Source organism: Kogia breviceps, chromosome 12 (assembly GCF_026419965.1).
Source record: "Kogia breviceps isolate mKogBre1 chromosome 12, mKogBre1 haplotype 1, whole genome shotgun sequence".
NCBI lineage: Eukaryota > Metazoa > Chordata > Mammalia > Artiodactyla > Physeteridae > Kogia > Kogia breviceps.
In genome coordinates, this window is record NC_081321.1 from 22,318,497 (window position 1) to 22,342,840 (window position 24,344).

At 35.6% G+C, this 24,344-nt stretch overlaps 1 protein-coding gene across 8 annotated transcripts in view; it reads left to right on the forward strand.

The window, feature by feature from the left end:
* Positions 1 to 24,344, forward strand: part of CCDC91 (coiled-coil domain containing 91) — a 376,162-nt gene that overhangs the window by 211,668 nt on the left and 140,150 nt on the right. For 5 of the 8 annotated variants that reach the window (XM_067008954.1, XM_067008955.1, XM_059081562.2 and 2 more), the window contains one exon: positions 13,675 to 13,782. The exons of the other annotated variants lie outside the window; for them this stretch is intronic. In XM_067008954.1, the coding sequence (XP_066865055.1) occupies positions 13,675 to 13,782 (108 nt within the window). The remainder of the gene's footprint in view (positions 1 to 13,674; positions 13,783 to 24,344) is intronic. 8 annotated transcript variants of the gene reach the window in all.

Consider the following 24,344-nt stretch of genomic DNA (forward strand, 5'->3'; position numbering starts at 1 on the left):
TAAAGTACAGAAGAAAACAAAGCTAAAACTAACCTAATGTGCTATATATGCCAACTTTCCCCATAATGTTTACTTAATTTTGTTTATTTTTTCTTTCATGGCAAAAAATCTTTTATCCCGATAATTAACAACAGTAAAGTAAATGTAGACCTTGGAAGGCTTTCCATAGGAGCATGCCACATCTAAGATTGTTTACTACAAGCAACATAAGAATTTTCCTTTACTTATTTGAGCTTTTGCTTGAAATTGTCATTTTCTAGTATATATGCTGGCTCAGACTTCACAGTTCTTTATGTCTGTAGTTTTGTCTATGAAATATTACTATCCATGATACAGAGTACATTTTTTTTAAGATAATGAGTAGTTGTATTAGTATGCCGCTATTTTGTTTATGATGCTCTCAACAGTTGTCATTGATCAGGGCATCTTAACCCCTTGGTTCTCACCTTTTGCAGCACATAATAAATTACTTGGGTTGCTTTTTAAAAAATAATATCAATCAATCTTCTCTGGAAATTTAAAATCAGTTCACTTAGGTGGGGTCTAGATATCTGTTTTCTGAAGTTCTAGGAGTCATTCTGTTACCCTAAGGGCATTGTTAATCATTGTCTTATCCCTACATATTTGTTTGCCTATCAATATAGTCTATCTATTTCAGCCTGTTGCCATTTACCCCGTTTTTATTATCTAAATTGAACCTGTCAAGATTGTGTGTGTGTGTGTGTGTGTGTGTGTGTGTGTGTGTGTGTGTGTGTGTGTGTGTTTGGACTGAAATCACTGGGAAATTTTTCCATACGAGAAAGATGAGAGATATTCTGACAGATCTAAATGACTGTCAGAAGGACTGCTGTTTTTAAAAGTTACAAAAGAAACAAAAGTTTTAGCTGCAACTAAGAAACTAGATTTATCCCACATTAAGATTGTTTTTTAACTTACGTCTTGTTTTTCTTTCTGTGGGATAAGTGATCAGTCTAAGAAAAAATTTCTTTATAGTGGTGTATTGGTATAGTAGCACAGAGAGACTAACAAAGAAAATCATACATGGAAAAAATACAGGCATATTTGCTAAAATAAATGTAATTCTGTTACTTAGGGAATATGATGTCTAGTCTTTTAAAGAGAAACTATCTCACTGTCTCCATTTCTTGTACAGATATGTTTGCTTCTTGGTTTTCTTTTCAGAAGTATCTCTGTATACATATATTCAATTAATATACTTTATATAAGCGCTTGAGGTAAAACCATTTTAGATGTTGACACATTCTTAAAATGCATTTTCTTTTTATCCAAAATAACTTTGGGGAAGAATTTTCCAAAGAAAGTACTAGTTGACTCAGTGTGTTAAAGTTCAAAGCTAGAACTTTTGCTAACATGCTGTGACAGTGAGTGGAAAGTACTCAAGAAATTAAGTTTAACATGTTGTTTTTATTTTACTTTACTTTGAGTCCAGTTCATTGAAGCTTCCAATCTGACACAAATAAGATAACATATTTTTTGGTTAACATTTTTGTTTCACTACTATATACTGAATCTTCTTTTTCAAGGCAATGACAAAAGACTCCCCTATCTTTTTTTTTTCCTTTTTTTTCATGTGGTGTTTGCTTTAAGATAGATCAGTTAGAAAAAGAGCTTTCCCTTTTGAAACTTTAGTATACAGAATTTTTTATTTCTTCCTAAAGTTAGATTTACAAGTTATTTTCTTGGTTCTGGCTCAACTTGTTTATTTTTCAAATTAAATTTTACTCTGTTGTTTTTGTTGTTTAAACTTAAGGGATTTAGACATTTTTCAAATCATAGCAGATAGGAGAAGTGTTGAAACATTGAATTTGACATAGTTGACAGATTAGTAAAATGGTGATTAGAAATTAGCCTGAAAAAGTCAAAAAGGAAAATGCATTTTGATTTAATATTTATATGCAAACACCAAATAAATTATAACTATAGTGATTGAAGGTCTATTATATGTTTCTTGGACCTCTTGTGGTTGCTTAAGCGAGATGTTTTCTGTGTCGGTTTTTTGGTGATATGAAAATTAGTTCCTGGTCATCACAGTCCTCTTGAAACTAGAAGGGTTTTTATACCCTCATTTCAAGCTCTAGAGCTTTCTTTTCTCACCCTTGTGTTTTGTGTGCATGTTTTTGGCCAAGTGGAGTACATTTACAAAACTTCACGCTTATTTATGTATATCTACATATTTCAAGATATTTCCACCAAACTAGACATATAGACACATACTCATTTTGCAGTCTTTGTTTCTGAAGCTTGACTGAATTGATGATCTTTAATTCGGTGTATTACAACCCAGATGTCAAAAGCCAATGAGTGCTACACATAAATAGTGCTTATAAATATTCGACTGTTTTAATGAGAAAGCAAGGAATGGGCAGTTCTTTTCTAAAGTCTTAGAATATTTTATGAAGAGAATTTTCTGATTTTTTTCTTGTGTTTAAGTATCAGAGTATTGAATCAGATGCAGTAGAGTTTTAACTTATCAGACACACACATTTTCACTATTCATAAGTGAAAAATGATGCAAAATTGCTATATAAACTTCAATTGTTTTGATATTATCTTGATTAAAACTCTTGATATATTTATTTCCCATTTTGACCAACCTTGGTTTTATTGAGAATGTTGGTTCACTGTGCATTTCTCAAAGGTTGAGTATGCCTTAAGTCCCTTTTGCTAAGTATTGCTTTGAATTTTAGCAATGTAACATATGTCAGATGCCAGCTTGGAATATCACATGCCTGCTGTATTCCATTTTTCAAAAGCATCTACTTGCTAGTATTTTATTTGAACTCTTGAGTTGTTTGTACTGTTTTATAAGGGAGAACATAATACATTTTGGAGACCAATTTTTCCCAGGGTGTAGAGTTACTTTTATTGTATAAAGTTCTGCTCCAAGGAGGGGGAACAACTTTTTCTCTTCTTTTGATGTATTCCCTTGATTAGAGATTGCTAACTTTTTGTGCAAAGAGGGGATAAGTAAAAATGAAGTTATGAGATCTTTTATATATCTTTTTTAAAATTCCACCCCTTTGTTAACCCAAAGATATGAAATAAATTTATAGTTTTAGTTATTTGATTGAACAAAGATTCTTATAAATTCCAGCTTTTATCATATGATCAGATTTTTCCTGGACAAATAAAGATGTTTGCTATTGCCAATAGCATTTGGCCTAACTGCATGCTAGATACTAGTGATTGGTTTGGAACTAACAACTTGGCTTGTCCATTCTTATCCCTCCCATCAAACTTAACCTCAGCAGAGGATTGAGAAAGGTTTGGTAGTTGAAAATAGTTTTTATGTGCCTCTGAGTTTCCTGAGCTAAGCCAGAATTTTACATGCAAGGCTATTCTTGTGGTTTTCCAGCCAGGCCAAAGCCAAAAGGCATTGGAAACCTTGCAAGAAAACTTGTTTTAATATAGATTTAAGGCTTGCCTTTATATTGTGACTGGATTTTCAGGCTGATGGTCAAAGGAATGAAGGGGAGACTTCATTCTGTATTGAGGAGATAAATTTCAAAATTTTGCTATAGAGAAGACTTTGAAAAATACCTCCAAAGATTAACAAAAGAATTAATGAATAGGTTTTACTTAGTTGTTTCTTAAGACATGTAAGGTCTGCCTTTCCCCATTAGTTATTTTTTTTTGGCTTACCTTCCAAAATGCACTTTAAATGTTATGGGTTCTTTTTTGTATCACATCAGGCTAATATTTATGACTAATGTTGATCAGACTTGAGAATTTTATCAATATGAGTCTGTCCCACCCAGATATTGTTGATTAATTACAGATTTCTGCTTATTATCATAAAAAGTCAAGCTGCTCTATTATAAGTACCTTCCATCCATAATAATATTAGCTTTCCACGTTGAATGAGACTGGATCTGTTTTGTTCTGATGGGGTTGAAAGTATTTTTCAAACCTTCTTTTTAACAAGCTTATAGGAGGTTTCTACATCTAGTAACATTGCTGGAAGAGTGATTATATAGTAGTATCTGTAAAGAATATCATTTCTGTAACTATTCCAGTCGACGTGATGTATCAGGTAAGTGGTTCTTAATCTTCCATTATTCTAGGGAACCGAATTGTCAGCAAGGTCTGTCTGTAATCAGGCATTTTCAGTTTTCGATAGAACTGAAGACTTACATAGTAATTAGACTTTAGAAGAGAAGTAATTGATGTCTGTTATAGATTTATTTTTATTCAGTTTTTTTTATTGGCAACCAGTAGTCCAGTTAGTGAACGATTGCATACCATAGTTGTTAGAGGCAGAAAAGATCAACTGGTGAAAGTTATTCTTGTAAGTCCAAATGAAGATATGTATGCAAGAAACTACTTTTAAGGTTTTTTAAAATTTTTATTTATTTATTTTTGGCTGCATTGGGTCTTCGTTGCGATGCGCGGGCTTCTCATGGCTGTGGCATCTCTTGTTGCAGAGCACAGGCTCTAGAGCACAGGCTCTAGAGCACAAGCTCAGTAGTTGTGGCACATGGGCTCAGTAGTTGTGGCTCACAGGCTCTAGAGAGCAGGCTCAGTAGTTGTGGTGCACGGGCTTAGTTGCTCCATGGCATGTGGGATCTTCCCGGACCAGGGCTTGAGCCTGTGTCTCCTGCACTGGCAGGCGGATTCCCAACCACTCTGCCACTAGGGGAGCCCTAAGTTTTTTGTTTTTTTTTAAAATTTCTTGCCTGTTTGAAAAGTTATAAAAGAGGGGTGGTTAACTTTATTCTTTAATCTGAACTATAAAACACTGACTCTGAGGAAGGAAAGCAGAGATGTAAGAACCAGTGACATTTGAAGAACAGCGTTTTAAGATATCTGTCACATTTCTAATTAGTGTGTGATCCAGTATCAAAATAGACAGCTGGTTTTGATTTTATCTGTTAAATTCTAGTTAATCAACTTTGGGGAAATGATATATGAGAATATAGATTTTATACCAAGGATAAATTATTAGGGAGTAGAATGATTTGCTCAAAGTATCTTATTTTTTGACAAGGGAACATATGTGTGCAATACAAAATTCAAAAGATATGGAAATATGCATAGTAAAAATTAAATTTTGCTCCCATTGCTGTCTGGGTATCAGTCCCCATCTATGTTTCAAGCTTTATGGCTTCCAGAGGTGGGATAATTTGCTTCAAGTTGTCATGTCTCTGATTTGCAGTGAATTGATCATCAAATTGTTTTATAGCAGTGAGAAAGGAATTCCATTTGAGGAATAATCCATAGAGTCTGATTTAGTCCACATAGTTAGAAGCACCAAGTTCCAAGGCTATCCTGTTTCGGTATTTTAGCAGGATATTCATGTAGCCAAATTTTTTGGTAATTAATCCATTGTAACAACCTAATTTGAGTTCCAACAAGCACTACTTTGTATTATCTTATAATCGTGAAATACTTCCATACTAGTTAATATATTAACAATTCCTCTGAGCCACTTTGATGACTTTGTCCCTTGCCCTGAGGCTTCTACCGAACCCCACTCAATCAAGCTAGAGCTCAGCACTGCCGGGGCCTCTGGCACCTATTCCAGTGCTGGGGATGGCACTTCTGATTGTTTTGTGCCCAGTCCAATGGATTTTAAATAATTTACACATCTCCCTGAACATTATCATTTCTGTAATATATGGTTAATTTTTAACTGAAAAAAAACCAGTTGAAGTATGTTAAATTGTCATCTAAGTTTGCAACATTCTTCTCTTTGTGATCAAAAAGGAAAATTTAATCTTTGTCAGTATGTCTTCTAATAAAATTGATTTAAATGAACCCTCTTATCTCTCTCAATGTTGATGGCTTTTCAATGTGAGTAAAAGATTTTTCTAATCTTTGAGATATATGCTTAATGAATGGATCTCTATTAATTTGGAGGAAAATTATTTTAATGGTCTTAAATCTAGTAACTTAAAAAATAATGTTGATCCTAACTTGCATCCACATAGCATGAGTTTCCTTTATCATGAAAATGAAGAATTTAGTTCTCAAAAATCAGCAAATGGTTAGAAAAATTCTATTTTGCACTGCTATCAATGTAAAGAATTAAATTAACAGTCAGAATTTCACAGAATTCCTTTATTACTGGCAGAGAAGAAACTCTGTTATTCTCCCTATTTATTAGATAAGGCATCTGAGACACGGAGAAACACAGTGCCTTGATCAAACACATACAAGCAGAGGAGGAGCTGTAAATAAAAGCCAGATCATTCAAAGCTTGATGCAGGCCTCTGTTCAACAAATTATGCTGCCTCCTTGGAAGGTTAATGACTGTGTATTTAAGCCAAATACTTCTGACACCTATATGGGTTTCTTTCTTTCTGTGGCTTCCGATATTTCAGAAAATGAGACGTGTAGGTCTTCAGTGTTTAATAACTAGGTGCTTCATTTAATCCTCTGAAAGATTCTGAAGAGATTTAGTCAGAGTTGTTTTTTTTTTTCCTTTTCTTCCCTTCCTTCCTTTCTTTCTTCTTCTTTTTTTTTTAACTGAAACTGTAGCTCTTATTCAAGTCACAAGGAATAATACTGTGGCATCTGAGGGAGAGGCATGTCCATATGGCAGCTTTTCAGAAGTTTAAAGTAGCTGGAAGGCAGACATGCAGCGACTCTCTGCTGTACTTAATTTTAGAAACTTCTTAATTTTAATGTGTTGTCCATGGCACAAAGGAAATTTTCACTGGGAGACATTAGTGGTGTTTGAGGTAACAACTCTTATGTTACTAGAATCCCTTAACAACAAGGCCAACAGGAATGATTCCCTCTGTCCTAAAGGTTTTCTTTGGCTTTCACAGACTCCAATGCACTTTATAGCATGGCTAGACTATATTGAATTTCCATGTTTAGATATACACCCATAATTTCACATTTTTCTTTTTGAATTGTATAGTGCCGCTGCACTGTAATTCAAATACATAGAAAAACCTAGGATCACTGCAATTCCAAATGCTTTAGATCTGTAACACGATAAATTTTCAGCAGCCTCAACATGACCTTGATACTACTGCTTGTTTAAGTTAAGGAAAAGGAAGGGCAGAAGCTTTTGTTTTTTAATCCTTTTACCCATAATTTTAGGTATTAGTTTCTGTCCTGCTTTCTAAAAAGAAATATGACCAAATCCATCACTATCACTCCTCACACATCTGGAGTTTACTCTTGAGACACATGCACCTTCATTCTCCCCAAGGGTTGAACTTAAAGGTTCTGGTGTTGCCTAACTTCTGCCTGCCTGGGTAGCAGGAGACCATGAACCTAAACTTGAATTTGGATCCAGTTTTGAGTAAACTTAAGTTGAATAAACTTAAGCCTTAGGTTGAGATTGAAGTTTTTCCTCTAGAGAGTTATACTCCCTAGTCCTTTTTACATCGTACTTTTAAATCACTTCCCAGTGATAGTTGTGTGTTTTAAAAAAAATTTCTATTTATTTATTTATTTATTTTTGGCTGTGCCACGCAGCATATGGGATCTTAGTTGCCCGACCAGGGATTGAACCCGTGCCCCCCACAGTGGGGAGTCTTAACCCCTGGACCACCAGGGAACTCCCCACTAATACATTTTAATCCCATTAATTCTTTTTGTATTGCAACAAAATTTTCTAAAATGTCTAAATATTGTTTTCAGAGATAGCCTAATGTTTCTGTTCTAATGCAGCTAAATCTGTACCACAATTGAATCACTAGCTCACTGAGGTCTTAAAAAATATATATATGTATATATATATCAAACTATCAGTTTCTCTTCCCAAATGATAAGCCAACAAAGCTATAGATTGACATTTTAGATCCCAAAATTGGCAGAAGATAACTTTTGATTAGCCAAGAGTCATTGAACATTAAGACAAGTTAATCAGCTGCCATTATTTGGATGCTATATCCTCATTTTCATAATCTATGTTGCCCGTCTATTCAGTATAAAATGGAGAATGTAAGTATTATGGAAGAACTGCATGGTAATGGACAAAGTGTCCAGATAAAGTTCAAGTAAGTATTACTTGCCAGATATACGTGTAGAGCATATCTTTGGCACTTTTCTGTGAGACCATGAAAAACACTCAACTGGTTTTGTTTGTTTGTTTGTTTGTTAATATTTATTTATTTATTTGTCTGTGCCGGGTCTTAGTTGCAGCAGGTGGGATCTTTGTTGTTGCATGCAGGATCTAGTTCCCTGACCAGGGAGCAAACCGGGCCCTCCGCATGGGAGCATAGAGTCTTAACCACTGGATCACCAGGGAAGTCCCTCAACTAGTTCTTTTTAGGATTAACTCCTTCCTTACCAGAGAGTATAGTCGCATTACTTTTAATTCTACTGAATAAAAATGTTCATGCATGGTGCATTAGTTGTTTCTAACCTACTTGTATGTGTGTAGCCAGAAAAATCAGTGCTGCATATTTTCTTTCTCACAAATTGTCTATTAATGGAGAAATTCTTGATAGCATTTGAGTGCTTTTGATACTTTGCAACATTGTTTGAAGATACTGTGCATCAGATTATAGAAACTTTCTTGTTTGAATAGAATTAAAATGCCTTTCCATGATTCTGCATAATTCTGGTCCTCTGGAAGTCTGGTGCAGCTATAGGATCTGATGGAATTCCCTGGTTCATATGATCTGCACTGGCCTTTTTTCTAGTTCTAGAACTCATCAGCCTTTTTCCCATGCTAGGATTTTGTACTTTTTTCTTTGAGGGAAATCTTCTTCCCTCAGGCTTAATATATGACATTTCCCCCCGCTTTTGTGACTTCTCAAGAGAGCTCTTGACTTTCCTCTCTTAAAAATTTCTCCTCCGTTATTCTTTTCCTTTTTATCCCTTTAAAATTTTCTTTATAGCATATAACACCATCAGAAATGGTTTGTTTATTGTGTACCTCCCAGTCTTCCTTGTCTTTCCCCACTTTCCCTATCCTCTTGCCAATAGTGTAAATTCAGCGGAGTCAGGCCCATATCTGTTTTGTTCAGTCTGCCTCACCAGTGCCTAGAACAATGTCTGGAATAAAGTATGCATTCAGTAAATATTAGTTGAATAAATGAAGAATTAACAAATAATGAAGTGGCTATAAAATAGAATAAGTGATTAGTTCATGAAGAGAAACCTGCTTTACCAGGTTGGAATGGCTAAGACAAAGAGGGAACCAAGAGGGTGGACCTGAATTCTGTTCTTTATTCCACTAAGTCTTTTCATATGATTTGGGGCTCATTTCTTAACCTTCATATCTGTTTCTTTATCTGTAGAACAGGTATGTAGAGCTCATGGAAAAAGATGGATGAATGATTCAATGAAATGACTGAAATTCATCATTTTTCATATATATTAGTTAAGTAGGCTCTCCTTTTGAATAACAAACTTGCTTATATGTTTGAAACTTTGAGGGAATATTATAAGACATGCTAACAACAGTTTAAGAGCCTTGCAAAATTTGAAGTAATATTTTGTTCAAAAATAGCACTTACTCCAGAAAAAACATGAAAGTGTCCCTTCAGAGTTCTAACTTACTCTTTTGCTGATACCTTTTAGTTTTGCTTATTTTATTTTTAGTTAAGAATTGGAAAAGTTCTGAAACAGATTTTTGAAAAGCAAACTATGATATTTTTCCAAGAAAGATGAAATTGTGCTTGATTTCAAATGACCCTTTACAACAATTAATTTGTACTACTGCAGTCAAAAAGCTAAACTAAGAATACAATTAACAGACATAATTAACATCAATGTTTTAATAGTTTCTCTATGACTAGGCAAGTAATAAGGCTTGGACATACTGAAATCATGATTCATTTCTTCAGTTCATTCAACACATATTCCATATGTTCCAATTACAATTATAATAGTATCTATATATTAGGTACTATTGTAGGTACAATAGTACCTACAGTGAATTAAACATTGTGTTTAATCAGTGAATTAAACACAGATTCCTGTTCTCCTAGAGCTTCAGTTTTAGTGGGGATATTTATTATATGTTTTGCCTCTAGCTTGCTCCATAGCCTTATACTTTTCTGCATTTGTAGAGCATGACTTAGAGGATTGACTTTTAAAATAATTTTAATTATTACTGCCTAAAATTAGCTATGAAATGTTCTTTTAAGGTTATGTGCTAAATACCAACATGATATTAATGTTTCAGAGACCATTTGGTTCTTCACACACATCTGCCCTGCACATCTGGACAAGTAATTAAATTTGATGAGGATAGAATCAGCTCTAATAGAATTGGGCTATTTCAAGGGAGAAGAGAATTCTGTGGATTTGTTGGGACAGTGGATTGTAGTTTGGTTTGCAGTAGTCCACTTGAGCTATACTTCTCTACTCATTTAAATTCCAGTGTATAGTCAGTTCCATTAAAAATAAACTATCTACTGCTTATGGGTATTGGTTGGTGTGGGGTGGTTTTTGACTTAATATCTTTGTTTTCTCTGAGTCTAATCATTATAGAATTTATAACATACTGTTTTTCAAGGAGTTTATAGTCCTTCACATACTGTATTTTATTTACTCAAAATTTATACTTGTAGAGTAGAAAGAATGAACATTGCTAGTCTAAAATAATAAAAAAAATTCAGATCTCTGGTAGGGATTAACAGGAACAAATTTGGTAACTGAACTTGGTAGTTATAATTTGAAGCTCAGTGAACTTTCCAGTGAATATTGGTATCATTTATACTATGATTTAAAAATAACCTTAATACAAGGATTGTCACTCACCAAGTAGCTATTGCATGTGTCTGCTGTGTACAAAGAACTCTGTAAGAAGCTGTGTGTGATATATAAATTTGAGTATAAAGATGACATAGTTCCTGTGCTAAAGAAACCTATGATCTTGTTCACACCTTTAAAATTATTCTTGAAATGTGGTAAATAGTTTTGCTCAGTTAAGTTATCCCCTGGGATGATACAGAAAATCTCTGATAGGACTGAAGCTAAAACCTAAACCTGTTGAAAATTAACAAAACATTCCCTGCCTTTGGTAGCATTTTTTTCATTATGGAATGTTTATATACATCTTTGTTTTTCTGCCTCTGCACACCCTGAGAGTCTTAACTGCTTTATTTGTGTTGAGAATAGTTTAAAATAGTTTATAAAAGAAATAATTCTTTCATGTACCTTTCTGTAGTGTTGTATTCAATATAAGCCCAAGGGAAGGGTTCCTTGTGTCTTTGATATCTGTAGAGACAATTACAAAGGAAAAAAAATTACAGGGAAATGTTAAGACTAATGTTCATTTTTTTTTTTAAGATGTTGGGTGTAGGAGTTTATTAATTAATTTATTTTTGCTGTGTTGGGTCTTCGTGTCTGTGCGAGGGCTTTCTCTAGTTATGGCACGCAGGGGCCACTCGTTATCGCAGTGCGCGGGCTTCTCACTATCGCGGCCTCTCTTGTTGCGGAGCACAGGCTCCAGACACGCAGGCTCAGTAGTTGTGGCTTACGGGCCTAGTTGCTTCACGGCATATGGGATCCTCCCAGACCAGGGCTTGAACCTGTGTCCCCTCCATTAGCAGGCAGATTCTCAACCACTGCGCCACCAGGGAAGCCCCTAATGTTCATTTTTATACTTAACAGCACACAAGAAATTTTAAGGCAGTTATTATGGTATATTACATAGGAAAACAAATATCCAGTTATATAATGATAGATCAAGCCATAGAAGCATGCAGCTAGTACCATTGTGTATTGCAAAGTATGTCCATAATTAATATTCTAGTTCAAAAGATGGTTTTTGAACATTACCTCTTTTGTTTGGACTTTGTCACTAATAATTCCACAGTTCAGTATTATAGGCCAATTTTTTTAAAGAAATCTTATTATTTTATTTAAAAAATCTTGTCATTATCCTGTGGTACTTGGCCTCCTTGAAGTTTGGAAGAAAATGAGTATATAGTGTACAAATCAATCACCAGAGGAAAAAATACTATTCATTTGTGTTTCTTAATTATGGTGAGAAAATATTATTTTATTTCATTAACTTACCTGTCCCTCCAAATGATATCATTTACTAGAAAATCACAACTGGGTATTTAACCTGGGATTATTTGGAATCACAGCAAATTGGAAGTGAAACAGTTCTTATCATCAAGCAAAACAATTCTGCCGTAACCCACGTCCCCCAAAAGAATGGCATTTTTATCTCTACAAAAGATGCCATGAATATACCGAACAGAATTGTCCATAGTTGTATCACCCTTTAAATTTTCTGAAGTCCAACGAATAGTATTGTATTTTGCCAGAGGTAAATTAGAGCTTTACATTATCTAGTCACAGTTTAAGAGGTTAAATTATAGTGTCTTCTATAAATTATCATTATGGAATCTTTAGAGGACATATAATGTATAAATGAAGGGCTAAAGCAGTTCTGTTAAGCAGTTCTTTATATTTTGGTTAAACCATGGTCAGAGGTTTATTTTCCTTTACTAGTTTACTAGTAATTCTGCAGCTTCAGAGTGACAACTATTGAATTATAGGAGTAGTAGCATCATCAGACAGTTTAACATTTGCAAAAGAAAGTTCATTATTTGAAGATTTGAGACTTATTCAGAGGTTTTCAAAATATTTTTGGCTCAATTTTTAAAAATACATACATATTTATTTAGCCTCTTAATGCATGTTGTTTCCAACCAAGTAAATCTGTTTTCAAAGCAGAGATTATTTAAGAGATTTGGCATATTTTTCTTTTCCTGGCGAATGTACCAAAGGTCTGTTTTCTATAAGACATGTGTCTGTTTCAACTTACTATTTTGATTATGAGTAGTTTGTTATCCAGATAGACCTTCAAAAATAGAATATTTGCTAAAGAGTTTTTATGTATATGGTTAAATGCATATTTTAGAATGATTTAGGATTTATAAATAGCATGTAAGATAATACTGGGAACATGTTAACTATAACATATAATGCCTGGAAAAAAGAAAGGAAAGGAAAAGAGATGATAATATTGTAAACATCTCCAATGAGGAAGTGAGTGGGTGGAACATCTTCCAGTGTTGATTTGGCTCCCCTTAGAATAGTGTTAACATCTTTATATTTAACTGACTGAGCTTCCAGCATTTACACTATCCACTTGAGTTTGTCTAGTCTCTCAAGTTTTATTACTTTTTATGAATATTGCCTTAAGATTCTGACTTCCACACTTTGCCTTATACCTTTTCACATTAGGGGCGTGAACTTCCTGGGGGGCAGCTCTTTTATGTTTGAAATTGCTCAGAGTTTCCATCTGCTTTTACTTGATTTGTGGTCTTGAAGATCATGCTTGGCCCATGGGATATTACAGTGTGCCGAGAGGATGTGGAGTTTTGTCAGCCAGTGAAATATGTCTGGTTTTTTTCTCTTCTCTTTTTTTTCAGCAGCTTTCACATGCTTCTCATCCTGTGTGGTCTTCACTAAACTGAATTTATATTTAACAGAACTACTCACCCTCTTTATCATCTTCTATGACTTGGCCTTTTTACCGAGAAGGTGTGTGGAAGGAACATCTAAGCCAAAAAATTAGTCTTGGCAATAGGAAAACCTAAAACCGAAAGCTTAAAGTAGTGTTATATATGAATTTGCTTTAATATTCACAAATGTGTATTTTGTAATGCAGAATAGTATCATATTTCAGATATGTACAACTGTCAAAAAAATTTCTCATGCCAACAGTAGATTCCAAGTTTTGTCTGTGATCCAAATGACATTTTTGCTTGTTTTTAGGCACTACTGCAGTCTTCAGTTAAGCAACAAGTAGAAGCTATTGAAAAACAGTACATTTCTGCAATAGAGAAACAAGCACACAAGTGTGAGGAGTTGTTAAATACCCAGGTAATAAAATTGCACATCCATTATATATTTATACTTTTCTTCTGACTCTCTTCCCCTGAGAGCTCTATAGCTGTTTATTCAGTTTCATGCCATTTACTTTCCTTGGTGTATTTTGGAGAAAAAAATATGCTTATGTAAACTCAATGTTAAACTTTCAGAATTTTATGATAGACTAAATATAGGACTAAAGGCCTAAAATATGTAAATCTTCCCCAAATTAATGATAATTCTTATGCTAATTTCTGGGTTATCATATTATTTATCAAATAACAGAAGCAAAAGAAATTACTGTAAATGTATTATGGCATCTGAAATGATTTTTAGTGGTACAAGATTTATAAATGACATTTGAATTTGAAGTACGTATTTATGTTTGAATTACCTTTCATTGCTTATAAGAATTAGTTTCTGTTTAAAATGTTTTTCTGGTGATTTTTTTTTTCTTGATTTAATGTCTTAGAAAGCATTGCAGACATGATTATTGGATTTACATTAAACAGCCAGTTGAAGAGCATATGTGTATATGTCATAGTGTGAATAATTAGTGCAAGAAGTTCCCAGCAACACTTTTGAATAACATAAAACTTGGTAGGTGAAAATAAAATGAACCTTATACAAAGGACCTATCTTGTATCACAGGAAGAAAATATACTAATTGGAAAACAAAATTAGGTCTAGAATTTAAATGGAGATTTATAAACATACCACTCTATCCCCAAGATTGGGGATATCTCATTGTAGTTTTGATTTGCATTTCTCTAATGATTAATGATGTTGAGCATTCTTTCATGTGTTTGTTGGCAATCTGTATATCTTCTTTTGGACAAATGTCTGTTTAGGTCTTCTGCCCATTTTTGGACTGGGTTGTTTGTTTTTTTGATATTGAGCTCCATGAGCTGCTTGTATATTTTGGAGATTCATCATTTGTTAGTTGCTTCATTTGCAAATATTTTCTCCCATTCTGAGGGCTGTCTTTTCACCTTCTTTATGGTTTCCTTTGCTGTGCAAAAGCTTTTAAGTTACATTAGGTCCCATTTGTTTATTTTTGTTTTTATTTCCATTTCCCTAGGAGGTGGGTCAACAAGGATCTTGCTGTGATTTATGTCATAGAGTGTTCTGCCTGTGGTTTCCTCTAATAGTTTGATAGTGTCTGGCCTTACATTTAGGCCTTTGATCCATTTTGAGTTTATTTTTGTGTGTGGTGTTTAGCGAGTGTTCTAATTTCATTTTTTTAACATGTAGCTGTCCAGTTTTCCCAGCACCACTTATTGAAGAGGCTGTCTTTTCTCCACTGTATATTCTTGCCTCCTTTATCAAAGATACGGCGACCGTACGTGTGTGGGTTTATCTCTGGGCTTTCTATCCTGTTCCATTGATCTATATTTCTGTTTTCATGCTAGTAGCATACTGTCTTGATTACTGTAGCTTTGTAGTATAGTGTGAAGTCAGGGGGCCTGATTCCTCCAGCTCCATTTTACTTTCTCAAGATTTATTTGGCTATTCGGTGTCTTTTATGTTTTTGTACAAATTGTGAAAATTTTTGCTCTAGTTCTGTGAAGAATGACAGTGGTCGTTTGATAGGGATTGCATTGAATCTGTAGATTGCTTTGGGTAGTAGAGTCATTTTCACAATGTTCATTCTTCCAATCCAAGAACATGGTATATCTCCCCATCTATTTGTATCATCTTTAATTTCTTTTATCAGTGTCTTATAATTTTCTGCATACAGGTCTTTTGTCTCCTTAGGTAGGTTTATTCCTAGATATTTTATTCTTTTTGTTGCAGTGGTAAATGGGAGTGTTTTCTTAATTTCACTTTCAGATTTTTCATCATTAGTATATAGGAATGCAAGAGATTTGTGTGCATTAATTTTGTATCCTGCTACTTTACCAAATTCATTGACTAGCTCTAGTAGTTTTCTGGTAGCATCTTTAGGATTCTCTATGTATAGTATCATGTCACCTGCAAACAGTGACAGTTTTACTTCTTTTCTGATTTGGATTCCTTTTATTTCTTTTTCTTCTCTGATTGCTGTGGCTAAAACTTCCAGAACTTTGTTGAATAATACTGGTGATAGTGGGCAACCTTGTCTTGTTCCTGATCTTAGTGGAAATGGTTTCAGTTTTTCACCATTGAGGACCATATTGGCTGTAGGTTTGTCATATATAGCCTTTGTTATTTTGAGGAAATTTTCCTCTATTCCTACTTTCTGCAGGGTTTTTATCATAAACGGATGTTGAATTTTGTCGAAAGCTTTCTCTGCATCTATTGAGATGATCATATGGTTTTCCTCCTTCGATTTGTTAATATGGTGTATCACATTGATTGATTTGCATACATTGAAGAATCCTTCTTTCCTGGGATAAACCCCACTTGATCATGGTGTATGATCCTTTTAATGTGTTGTTGGATTCTGTTTGCTAGTATTTCATTAAGGATTTTTGCATCTATGTTCCTCAGTGATATTGGTCTGTAGTTTTCTTTCTTTGTGACATCTTTGTCTGGTTTTGGTATCAGGGTGATGGTGGCCTCGTAGAATGAGTTTGGGAGTGTTCCTACCTCTGCTATAGTTTGGAATAGTTTGAGAAGGATAGGTGTTAGCTCTTCTCTAAATGTTTGATAGAATTTGCCTGTGAAGCCATCTGGCCCTGGGCTTTTGTTTGAAGATTTTTAATCACAGTTTCAATTTCTGTGCTTGTGACTGGTCTGTTCATATTTTCTATTTCTTCCTGGTTCAGTCTCGGCAGGTTGTGCATTTCTACGAATTTCTCCATTTCTTCCTCCATTTTATGAGCATATAGTTGCTTGTAGTAGTCTGTCATGATCCTTTGTATTTCTGCAGTGTCAGTTGTTACTTCTTCTTTTTCATTTCTAATTCTATTGATTTGAATCTTCTCCCTTTTTTTCTTTTTTTTTTTTTTTTTTTTTTTTTTTTTTCTGGTATGCGGGCCTCTCACTGTTGTGGCCTCCCCCGCTGCGGAGCACAGGCTCCGGACGCACAGGCCCAGCGGCCATGGCTCACGGGCCCAGCCGCTCCGCGGCATGTGGGATCCTCCCGGACCAGGGCACGAACCCGTGTCCCCTGCATCGGCAGGCGGACTCTCAACCACTGCGCCACCAGGGAAGCCCATCCCTTTTTTTCTTGATGAGTCTGGCTAATGGTTTATCAATTTTGTTTATCTGCTCAAAGAACCAGCTTTTAGTTTTATTGATTTTTGCTATTGTTTCCTTCATTCTTTTTCATTCATTTCTGATCTGATCTTTATGATTTCTTTACTTCTGCTAACTTTGGGCTTTTCTTGTCCTTCTTTCTAATTGCTTTAGGTGTAAGCTTAGGTTGTTTATCTGAGATGTTTCTCGTTTATTAAGGTAGGATTGTATTGCTATAAACTACCCTCTTAGAACTGCTTTTGCTGCATCCCATAGGTTTTTGGTCATCGCATTTTCATTGTCATTTGTTTCTAGATATTTTTTGATTTCCTCTTTGATTTCTTCAGTGATCTCTTGGTTATTAAGTAGTGTATTGTTTAGCTTCCATTTGTTTGTATTTGTGTGTTTGTGTGTGATATGCGGGCCTCTCACTGTTGTGGCCTCTCCTATTGTGGAGCACAGGCTCCGGACGGGCAGGCTCAGCAGCCATGGCTCACGGGCCCAGTCGCTCCGCAGCATGTGGTATCTTCCCGGACCAGGGCATGAACCCGTGTCCCCTGCAGGGGCAGGCGGATTCTCAACTACTGCGCCACCAGGGAAGCCCTTGTTTGAATTTTTTACAGATTTTTTTCCTGTAATTGATATCTAGTCTTATAACGTTGTGGTCAGAAAAGATACTTGGTACGATTTCAATTATCTTAAATTTACCAAGGCTTGATATGTGGCCCAAGATATGATCTATCATGGAGAATATTCCATGAGCACATGAGAAGAATGTGTATTCTCTTCTTTTTGTATGGAATGTCCTGTAAATATCAATTAAGTCCATCTTGTTTAATGTATCATTTAAAGCTCATGTTTCCTTATTTATTTTCATTTTGGATGATCTGTCCATTGGTGAAAGTGGGATGTTAAAGGCTCCTACTATGATTGTGTTACTGTCAATTTCCCCTTTTACGGCTATTAGTGTTTGCCTTATGTATTGAGGTGCTCCTGTGTTGGGTGCATAAATATTTACAACTGTTATATCTTCTTCTTGGTTTGATCCCTTGATCGTTATGTACTGTCCTTTTTTGTCTCTTGTAATAGTCTTTATTTTAAAGTCTATTTTGTCTGATATGAGAATTGCTACTCCAGCTTTCTCTTGATTTCCATTTACATGGAATATATTTTTCCATCCCTTCACTTTCAGTCTGTATATGTCCCTTGGTCTGAAGTGGGTCTCTTGTACAAAGCATATATATGGGTCTTGTTTTTGTATCCATTCAGCCAGTCTATGTCTTTGGTTGGAGCATTTAGTCCATTTACATTTAAGGTAATTATCGATATGTATGTTTCTATTACCATTTTCTTAATTGTTTTGGGTTTGTTATTGTAGGTCTTTTCTTCCTCTTGTGTTTCATGCCTAGAGAAGTTCCTTTAGCATTTGTTGTAAGGCTGGTTTAGTGGTGCTGAATTCTCTTAGCTTTTGCTTGTCTGTAAAGGTTTTAATTTCTCCATCAAATCTGAATGAGATCCTTGCTGGGTAGAGTAATCTTGGTTGTAGGTTTTTCTCATTCATCACTTTAAATATGTTCTGCCACTCTCTTCTGGCTTGCAGAGTTTCTGCTGAAAGATCAGCTGTTAACCTTATGGGAATTCCCTTGAGTGTTATTTTTCCCTTGATTCTTTTAATATTTTTTCTTTGTATTTAATTTTTGATAGTTTGATTAATATGTGTCTTTGTGTGTTTCTCCTTGGATTTATCCTGTATGGGACTCTCTGTGCTTCTTGGACTTGATTAACTATTTCCTTTCCCATATTAGGGAAGTTTTCAACTATAATCTCTTCAAATATTTTCTCAGTCCCTTTGTTTTTCTCTTCTTCTTCTGGGACCCATATAATTTGAATGTTGGTGCATTTAATGTTGTCTCAGAGGTCCTGAGACTGTCCTCATTTCTTTTCATTTTTTATGCTCTGCAGTAGTTATTTCTACTATTTTATCTTCCAGGTCACTTACCTGTTATTCTGCCTCAGTTATTCTACTATTGATCCCTTCTAGAGAATTTTTGATTTCATTTATTGTGTTGTCCATCACTGTTTGTTTGCTCTTTAGTTCTTCTAGGTCCTTGTTAAACGTTTCTTGTATTATCTCCATTCTATTTCAAAGATTTTAGATCGTCTTTACTATCATTATTCTGAATTCCTTTTCATGTAGACTGCCTACTTCCTCTTCATTTGTTAGGTCTGGTGGGTTTTTGCCTTGCTCCTTCATCTGCTGTGTGTTTCTTTGTCTTTTCATTTTGCTTAACTTACTGTGATTGGGGTCTCCTTTTTGCAGGCTGCAGGTTCGTAGTTCTCTTTGTTTTCGGTGTCTGTCCCCAGGGGCTAAGTTTGGTTCAGTGGGTTGTGTAGGTTTCCTGGTGGAGGGGACTAGTGCCTGTGTTCTGGTGGATGAGGCTGGATCTTGTCTTTCTGGTGGGCAGGTCTGCATCTGGTGTTGTGTTTTGGGGTGTCTGTGGCTTTATTATGATTTTAGGCAGCCTCTCTGCTAATGGCTGGTGCTGTGTTCCTGTCTTGCTAGTTGTTTGGCATAGGGTGTCCAGCACTGTATCTTGCTGGTCGTTGAGTGGAGCTGGATCTTGGTGTTGAGATGGAGATCTCTGGGAGATTTTTGCTGTTTTGTATTACATGGAGCTTGGAGGTCTCTTTTGGAGCAGTGTCCTGGACTTGGCTCTCCCACCTTAGAGGCACAGCCTTGATGCCTGGCAATCCTGTACTGCACTGAAGGATTCTTCATTTGTGATGTCATTCATTAACATAAAGCACATGGCCCCACGATAATAGGCTGTGGTGATAGTCCTGTATCTTTCCTGCCTGCTATGTTCTGCTAGTGTTGGAGGGTCTCCTGCTGAGGCGGGGGCAGCAGTGTCTCACCAACGGACAAGGACACTGGCAGCAGAAGTTCTGGGAAGTACCCCTTGGCGTGAGCCCTCCTCTGTGTCTTTTTTTTTCTTTTTTCTCTGTGTCTTTTAAATAAATGGCTTGGAATAGGAAATACACAGGAAATTTTATAAATTTGATATAACAATTATACTCTTTTGGGTGGTGAAATACCATATTGTTAGAGATATGAAGTATATGACTACGTAAATGGACTGAAAACTCACAGAGAAGAATAGGTCATAGAATTCTGAAAGAGCAAAAGGCATGAATTAGCCAAGCCAGGCTAGGTTACTCCCTAAACTCTCTGTCTTCAGACAGCAATTGTTTATGTCTTACTAATTCTCCATGTACATAGAGAATTCTTTTGGGGCTCAGTATCATGGTGTCCTCACCCTAGGAACTAGTTTGATAGCATAGTTCCTGTTGGAACATTACCTGTTATCTTGTAGAGTGAAAAAAAGCCCAGTCAGATTTCCTACTGGTAAGTCAGCATTCTGGACTGGAAATGACACTTCCACTCCCAGTTTGTATATACAGTGCCCCACACAGTCATAATGGGACTAGGAAGTAAGATCCTACTATGAATCTGGGAGGGAGAGTGCAGGAACTATTTGATAAGCAGAACTAATATACCACGGTCTGCTCTTCTGGTCACCAAATATTCCCAGTCTCCATGTCTCAGGCAAATTTGCTTACCTGCCCACATGGAAGAGGTATGTTCTATCCAGCTATAGCCTCAAGCTCAGAAGTCCAGGATCTTTGAGGTAGGAAATAAGTCTCTGTATTGCAGTCTCTGTATCATGAGGTCCAAATATATAGTCCCTTTTGACCTGAAGAGCCAGAAACGGAAATGTATGTTATTTATCCTCAACCTATCTAGTGTATAGTGGCAAGATAAAGGTTGGGTATGTACTGTGAATGCTCTCAGTAGGAGAGATGAAGAATCAGAGATGCACAGCTATCATTAGTATGTAGCAATTCTAACATCTCAATGAACAGATTCAGTAAGGATCTCTGCTGTGGGGGTAGGATTGCTCTTTGATTTACTGTGATTTACTTTTCAGAGTTTAGGGCCAGGGTCTCTAGTCCATTGTTCTTTATGATCTTGTAGGGTTAAAATTTTTCAATATCTTATTTTGGCTATATCTAATGTGAGTATTGGAGATTATACCATTTCTCAGCCTACTCCCTGTCTATAAAAATTCAGGAGCCCTGGGTCATTTTAGGGTAGCAAATAGTCACAGTTCAGGATAATGATTCTTTTGGCTTTTTATCTCTTTGGTTGCAAACAGCTCCATTTGTCAGATTCAGACCCATGTTTATTTTAGAGACCTATGTTCTAGATTTAATATGTTCATATGCTTTACACCCTCATGCTTGCCTATCTGTCTGTGTCTCTCTTTTTTTGATTAAAGATAACTTTTTTATCAAACCTGGGTTGATGAAATCCCAGTTGGTCTCTTTTCCCCAAACCATTTGGTCCAAATGAAAGGATGTACAGGATAGTCACAGCCTTATTGGCACTTTGCTTGGAGGCACTTTAACCCATTGAATCTTTAACAGTGGGTATGACTACATATTTATTATTTGCAATAGCATGTTAAAGAATAAACTACCATGGAATCAATTTAAAAAGAGAAAGACTTGTAAACTAAAAATGACAAGACATTGCTGAAAGAAATGAAAAATAACCTAAGTAAATGGAAAGACATCCCATGTTCATCAACTGAGAAATATTTGGTGAAGAGCACTCAAGACTACCACAGGACATTTAGAGGATCACAAGCAATTCAGTGTGATGAAATACTATTTAAAAAACTAAACACTTAAAGGGAATATGATTATTAGGTAAAAATCATGTAAAGTGTAGAAATGGCATCTCACACGTTTTTCAAATCATTATTTCTTGACATGTCTTTTGAAATTTGAAATAAGTAAATTTAATTTAATAAAAATAATACCTGAATGATTCCTTAGAATAATTTAGTTCAACCTTTCTTGTGTATATGTGTCTCTTTTTTCTCTTGCTTTTGTTTTTGTTTTTTTGTTCTTTTCAAATTAAGAATTTAAGGGAAAAGCAAGTTAACACTAAAGAGTTGTTACAAGCCTGTGCACTGGAGTCAGACTGCCTGAATTACCCCTGGCTTTGTCACTTAGCTGATCTCAGAATCAGGGCTAGGATTCACATTTTCTGATTTCTAGTCTACAGAAGAAAAGCTACTTATTTGTAGTTCATGTTTTGTCATGTGTGTGATATAAAAATGTCATCAACCTTTAAATTTTTGAACATTTGTTCCGGGGCCACTTATATGAATGCTAGATCAACATTTTGTCCCTCTCTCTCTCTTCCTTATTCAGTGAGGGCCTTTTATATGACTGGCACTCTGCTGGATTATATATGGATATAAAGTGAGCAAGACAGTCCTTCTAGTAAGTAAGGAAGACAGATGACATAATTACAAAGTAGTGTGGTAAGTCATGATGAAATAAAAAGTTACATGAGAGTACATTAAAGGAGTATATAACTCCTTCATATTGAGTAAGGGAAGACTTATTAGACTAATGATGAGTTCTCTGAGCGTTCATAGATTTTATTGACGTCAGAACTGAGAATTGAGCATGAGAGAGGTATGTGGAAGAGCACATTCAAAATCCTTTAGATGAGAGAGTGTAATATAGATGTTTGACAAGGGGTGAGGCTATTTGAGACTGCCAAATGAAAGACAATTTTATGCCATAGAAAGGATCATAAAGGACCTTGTCTGCCACATTATCTGACAGGAAATTGGGTGCTATTAAAAGATATTAACTAGAGAAGGGACATTTGTCCCAATTTGTTGTTATTGTTTGTTTTCTTATGATTGAATTTTTAGAGTTCTTTACATATTCTGGATATAAATCTTTCCTCAGATATTTGATGTTCAAATACTTTACCATAGTCTATGGCTTGTCTTTTCTTCTAATGTATTTACAAGAGCAGAAGTTTTAAATGATATGAAATCCAGTTTTTCAGTTTTCTTTCTATGGGTCATTCTTTTGGTGTTATATGTAAGAAGTCTTAACCTAACCCAAAATCAAAAAGATTTTCTTCTATGTTTAATTTTTAAAGTTTTAGTTCATAATTTCAGGTTTATAAGTGATTCAAAGTATTCCTTTGATTTTTATATATGGTCCTAGATATGGATTGAAGTTCCCTTTTTTTGCATATGGATATCTAAGCATTATAGTCTTAATTGCTAAAAAGACTCTTCTTTTACCAGTAAATTTCCTTTGTACCTTCATCAAAAAATCAATCATGTATGTGTGGGTTTATTACTTGACTCTCTACCAGTTCCATTTATCTATTTGTCTATCTCAACTCCAGTACTATACTCTTTATTTACTGTAGATATTTAATAAGTCTTGAAGTCCTGCAATATTGTTCTTATATTTCAAAGTTGTTTTGGCTATTCTAGGTCATTCATATTTCCATGTAATTTTTTTTTTTTTTTTTTTTTTTTTGGTGGTACACGGGCCTCTCATTGCTGTGGCCTCTCCTGTTGTGGAGCACAGGCTCCAGACGCGCAGGCTCAGCGGCCATGGCTCACGGGCCCAGCCGCTCTGCTGCATGCGGGATCTTCCTGGACCAGGGCACGAACCCATGTCCCCTGCATCAGCAGGCGGACTTTGAACCACTGCGCCACCAGAGAAGCCCTCCATGTAATTTTTATAATCAGCCTGTCAATTTCTACAGCAAGGCATGCTGGGATGTTTTGAACTGTGTTTACTCACAACCAAATACTCTTGACACCAAATATGTGGGTTTTAACGCCAAGCAATTCTCTAGTTCTATGTGGAAACCAACTGGATGTCTTAAAGTCAATTTAGTTCTGACACTACCCAGAGTTAGTGCAGAGCCCACTGGTTAAGGGCTCAGTTCCATAAGACTACCCTACTTCAAATGCCAGTCCCAAGTTCTAGGCCTCCTGTATTTCTGACCAACTGGCTATAAATCAGGCATTTCCACAAATGCCTCCCAAGGTTTGATAATCTATTAGAACGGCTCACACAACTCAGGAATATGCTTTACTTACTATTGCTAATTTATTATAAAGGATGAAACTTAGGAACAGCCAAATGGAAGAGATGCATAGGGCAAAGTAAGGATGAGAAGGGGCACTGTGGAGCATTCATACCTTCTCTGGGTATGTCACTCTCCCAGCACCTTCATGTGTTCACTAACCTGGAAGCTCTCTGAATCCTGTTGTTTAGGGGTTTTGACAGAGGTTTCATTACATGGGTATGACTGATTAAATCATTGGCCATTGTTGATTAACTCAGTCTTTAGCACCTCTCCCTTCCTTAGAAGTTGGGGAAGAGGGTGAGGCTGAATGTTCTAACCCTCAAGTCACATGATTTGGTCCTCTGACAATCAGCCCCCATTCTGAAGCTATCTAGGGACCTACCAAGAGTCTCCTCATTAGCATAAACTTATGTATGGTTGAAAG